This window comes from Neodiprion virginianus, chromosome 7 (assembly GCF_021901495.1).
Source record: "Neodiprion virginianus isolate iyNeoVirg1 chromosome 7, iyNeoVirg1.1, whole genome shotgun sequence".
In the NCBI taxonomy this organism is placed as follows: Eukaryota; Metazoa; Arthropoda; class Insecta; order Hymenoptera; family Diprionidae; genus Neodiprion; species Neodiprion virginianus.
Genome location: NC_060883.1, coordinates 95,053 through 100,223, shown reverse-complemented (window position 1 = coordinate 100,223; position 5,171 = coordinate 95,053). Strand labels below are relative to the sequence as shown.

The 5,171-nt window shown below is 42.9% G+C and overlaps 1 protein-coding gene and 1 long non-coding RNA gene across 2 annotated transcripts; both read left to right on the top strand.

Moving 5' to 3' along the window:
- The first annotated feature begins 356 nt into the window (after positions 1-356).
- Positions 357-874, top strand: LOC124309205 (uncharacterized). Its single transcript, XR_006909196.1, has 2 exons — positions 357-495; positions 708-874. It is a non-coding gene; the product is annotated as an uncharacterized LOC124309205 (long non-coding RNA).
- A 1,047-nt stretch (positions 875-1,921) lies between these two features.
- Positions 1,922-5,150, top strand: LOC124309200 (uncharacterized). The gene is made up of 3 exons (XM_046772590.1): positions 1,922-2,457; positions 2,630-2,745; positions 3,563-5,150. The coding sequence occupies exons 1-3, from the start codon at positions 2,275-2,277 to the stop codon at positions 3,936-3,938; spliced, it is 675 nt and encodes a 224-aa protein (XP_046628546.1). The 5' UTR covers positions 1,922-2,274; the 3' UTR covers positions 3,939-5,150.
- The last annotated feature ends 21 nt before the right edge of the window (positions 5,151-5,171 follow it).

Genomic DNA, 5,171 nt, shown 5'->3' with positions numbered 1-5,171 from the left:
ACAAACTTCGTCCCTGCGATCAACCAACGACCGTGATTAAACGGATGAAATAGTCAGACGTTGACGCCGGTTGTGATCGTGTTTTATTAGACAATTGTTGTCTACGCCATAAACACGGTGTGTCAAGGGAGTTGATGTCACGGAATATCCATGCACCACGAATGGACTCACGGATGCGTTCCGAAATTAGCTAACAGTGCTGTCAACTATAGTTTATCTCTTTTGCACTACCGAGTTCGTGGGTAACTCCGCCTCAGTTCTAGGGGATTGTTGGCGCGCCGTCGGCTAGTTTCGGAACCACATGACATAATGGTGGGTAGAAACATTTCCTCAGTTGAAATACTCAGTTTGTTTTACAAGCCATGAGAAAATATGCAATTTCCGATCAGATGAGCGCGAGCGACCGAATTACGAAATATGGGAACGGAAATAATGCATGAACAGCTGGCTTAAAGGGGCGAAGGAGTAAGTGGCGACAATGAGCATCGAAATCAGGTCAGTTGTTGACTTGTTCTGCAACATAAATGATGAGACATTTTAAATTCGCTGTGCATACCGAGCTGGATAGTAAGTTTATCACTATCATCGCTACACATAAAATGAACCCACGGTAGTGTTAAAAAATATTAAATGATTCCCCTCCTCGACATCTCGCGTCCAATGTCAGTTATATTTCATTGTTTTTTTTTTTTTTTTTCTTTTTCCAGCAGACCGTTATCACACAAGTTGTAGAGATGATAGTCGCCGCTGCGTGAGTAACCTTCAACGCGAGTGTGCGCAGCACACTTGAAGATAGATTCACGGCATATGTAGAGATGCTAAGAAATTGCAGTATCAATAGCAATCTCGGTTTTGCCGTCGATTGAAAAACGTGGTAATGGTATCGATGATTTTTTTTCCTGTCACTTCTATAGCGCTCGATGATGAAACTACAACTGGACGGTCGTACATTATACGATTCAAGTTCACCTGACACATGTATCAACTGTTGTGTTGTTGTTGTTAACACAGTTTCTACGAAAGACCATGTAGTCTTCCGAAAAATGTGCGAGAAAGATCATTATCGGTTAGTTGGAAGTAAATTGGCGCAGGGCGTAGAAATTATATCACTGGCATATACATATATAACGTAACGATTCCAATGCAAATGTGCATGACGTTTCTATACTAAATGGTTACAGCAGGAACAATCGCATCGCTACCAGAATTGCACATGATGGTTATACTTGCCACGATTTTATGATAAGTGGTGGGAAATTTTGTTAGTATCAATTTATATGTTACTTAAGTTACATACGCTACTGTCGCTGTCGCAATACTTACCTATACACGTTACACGATTGAAGCGGACAATAACAAACTCGAGGCTTATGTGACAAATTTGTTTTTCTGCGTGGCGCGTTTTATATGAGTATAGGGAAAGACTATTGTATAGGTATACAATGAACATCCATGCGAGACTCAATTATTGAATACTAGCTACGACTGCGACTGACGCAGCCGATTTTACCCGAGGCCCGCATAAACGGGTTTAATAAGTGAGCCTGTGAATGCAGTGAGTATAAGGAGTAATCGCTTGTAATACATTAGCTTTGTCGGAATTGGAAAGATAACCAATAAGAATTGTGAAAATTGACCTCAATGCGGTATTCGGAAAACGCGATCGACTGGTGTCACCCTCATTTTATACCAGTAACCGACAAGGCCTGACATTTATCGAAAGCCACGTATAATCCTGCAATGCTGATCGTTGGATACAATTCGGACCTACATCGATGCGATGAGCACTATATTGGTAATCTGGCCAAGTATACACAGGGTCGTTTTTACACACCGCCAAGTTTTTCTCGCATTGTCGAGCATCAGCAGGTATAAGTCAGTATATAAATTGATATCGCACAAGTAACCCTCCTGCGATACCCTCGTCATCAGGGAGGGTGTGGTCTACATAGCGCGTCACGCAGCTATATCGTATACCTACCGGATACAGTCATATTTATATCAAGACACGCATGACACTTAAAACACTGGGTATAATGTCCCTTATCGCTCGAACTGCGACAAACACACGGCTTCTATAAAAGGCGATGCGTGGAGTGAAGTAGACTTAACGTAATTTGATTTTCGCGAGTTGAGGACCGCTGGCGATATATTCGTGATTTATACCCCATAGCGTAAACGGTGAATATTCGGCGTTACGCCTGCAGCATCAACAAATTATCGTTGAAATCCCACGGGATATTATAATAACACGTAATAAATCGTACCGACGAGATGCGCGGCACTGCTCGGCACCAGACTGTCGCATTGTCGTGGCTGATAATACTGCACCTCGTAAGAGGGATTTTCGGGCATGGTATGCTTGTTGATCCTGTGAATAGGAGTAGCATGTGGCGAAAGGGATACTCGACTCCGATAAACTACAATGACAACGAAAACTTTTGCGGAGGATACGCGGTAGGTCTTTCACCAATCACCAATGGTTCTATTTCACCAATTGTCCTGCGTTACCAGAGTTCGCTGCACTCCGGTTGTAAAATTAGCGCACAATATGATAATATCTGTTATGTCCTTCATATGAAAGAAGTTTCGGTAGATCGGTTATACGTCGTTTTGTTGAATTTCTTAGAAACAATGGAGTGAGAACAGCGGTCAATGCGGGATATGCGGAGACGATTATGCACTGAAGCAGCCGCGACCGAACGAAAATACAGGGACTTATGGAAATGGAATTATTGTTGCCACGTGAGTTTAATTATTATTCTTATGCTTGTTATAGCTGCTGATGCCGACTAACGAAGGAATACTACAAAAGTAAAGTTTGCACAGCAATAGTCTGTAAGGTGCGGGGTCGTGTCCCGTCACACCCATATAGGTGCATATTTTTTTATATCCGAACGTCTGACGGTTGAGAATAAGTCAATTCATGAAAAAAGCTGAAATGAATATTAAGAACAGAAAGTATTCAGATACGGATATACGTAGAATCATTGGACGATCAAAATTAAAAGGTAAGATATGATCGACAGCCGTTATCTTTACGGGTAACACTGATTTCCACTATCTGCGATTATCAACAGTATAACGTACCAATGACACGTTTGATATAGGTACGTATAGATTGTACAAGCAAGCCTAAGAAATAACAGACTGCAGAAAATGAGTAAACGGAAAGGTGATGTCTGTCCACGCATTCCTTATACGCATATACGTATATTATAATATATACATATACCTGTTCATACGGGATAATTTCTATCGGTTGTTGAAATCGAGTGCGAATAACGTCGCCGCGCCGCCCGCGATTTTACACGATACATATGCCGATACCCGCACAAGCGGTTCTAATTGTTGCTCACGAGCCAAGTATTCGGCGGATTACAAATGACCCTGTCGGTATATTAAAATTACTTTCGAGCAAACTGACCCGGCGATTATAATATGTTCACGTGACATAAACTAACTAACGTGTTCTAGCGTATTTAGGGAACAACTGCATTTTGTGCCACGCATTGTTTCAACTTTAGTCATGTGTATCTATAATGTTATTATCCGACCACAGCTACGAGCAAGGATCATGGGTGAACTTGACCGTGATGATAACTGCAAATCACAGGGGCTATTTTAATTTCAATATTTGCCCACTCGAGGATGGTCCTGAAGTAATTGAGACGGAAGATTGTTTCGAGATGTATCCTCTCATTTTGGACGAAGGTTCTTACGACTACACCCTCGCCAACTCGGCTATCGGCAGCTACACGGCAACCGTCAAGTTACCAGACTCATTAGTTTGCGAACACTGCGTGCTGAGATGGCACTGGAGGACGGGCAACAACTGGGGATTGTGCACTACCGACGACGGATTCGGGCAGACCGGATCTCTTGGTTGCGGACCCCAGGAGACCTTCAGAACGTGTTCCGACATATCTATCCTATAACACGTCGCTTTACGTTTGTACACCCGCATCTTTTTCACCGTGGTATACATTTGCGTACGCGAACATTATACCGATTTCCGTACACTGTGAAAACAAGACAGGTAAGAGTTTGCCTTGCACATCGATCGTCGTAAGTCATCCCCATTCCGTGAGCAGGAAAATATACAAGAAGACGTTACGTTGCTTGTTGGCGGGCGATCTTGGTTTGGATTGCAGAAATTCTCCAGCGGTGTAATGAAATGGCATATGTTCGCAAGTTTCATCGTACGCAAGAAATTAGAAAGAGAAGGAAGGCACGTGCGAGCATGTGTCTTTCCAATATCTGCTGCTCATGCACGTTTCATGTCTCATCATTAGTAATAATTTTGATTGTAAGATTGTAAAATTGGAATACATTTTCATTATCAATCCAGTGAAATATAAATAAACAGATAAAACTGAACCGGTCAGTGCCGCAGTACACTGATTATTAATTAATCAAACATCGATGTATATCTACGTATAATAATGATACGTGTGTACATCGCGAGGTCCAATTCAGCGAGACGAGGAAATTATAGTAACACCGTACGGGTATACATCAGTATTGTATACTATATAGGTACACACAAATGGGTTAAATGTATCATAACTCTGTGCGTGTGTTATAAATATACCAGTATCGAACGGTAAAAACTCTTCCTTCTTCTCTTCTCTTCAACGTACTGTACCTCGAGCTCTTGCCTCTCACCGGATCGAAAGATACACTACGGATAGGAGAGAGCGGTATACAGGGTAAAGGGGTAGCGGCGACGATATGTTGTCGCTGTAGTAGGTATATCGAAGGTGGACTGTAGGTGTATAGCGTGTAATAGAGAGCCAGGAAAGAAGGCGAGGCGAGGCGCGGTGTGCCGAGGCGCGATGGAGATTCTCCGTTCACCGTTCGCCGTTCACCGTTCACCGTTCAACGTTCACCGGGCCGACAAGTCTCTAGAAGTACGTAGCAGCCTTCCGTGGCAGAGAAGGCTCCTGCGGTTACCGCCTGGCCAACCATACGCGTTTCTACGATCGGAGCGTAGAAAAAAATAAGTTTCGACGAATTAGAACCACAGTATTGTACGCGCGGTAGTTGGTTGTACGCGTTTTCCCCAAAGGAAAAAAAAAAAAATATACTCAAGGTGGGGCGCGGGTCCTCACACGGGGAACAAAGAGATTCTTTCCTGCAAGAGTCTTGTGAACGTGAAATGTTGTGAA

Excerpts from the sequence above, each read along its gene's own strand:
- LOC124309200 (XM_046772590.1), top strand. The coding sequence starts at position 2,275 with ATGCGCGGCACTGCTCGGCACCAGACTGTCGCATTGTCGTGGCTGATA. Across the intron at positions 2,458-2,629 it reads ACTTTTGCGGAGGATACGCG|AAACAATGGAGTGAGAACAG; the intron begins GTAGGTCTTTCA and ends TGAATTTCTTAG. Across the intron at positions 2,746-3,562 it reads AATGGAATTATTGTTGCCAC|CTACGAGCAAGGATCATGGG; the intron begins GTGAGTTTAATT and ends ATCCGACCACAG.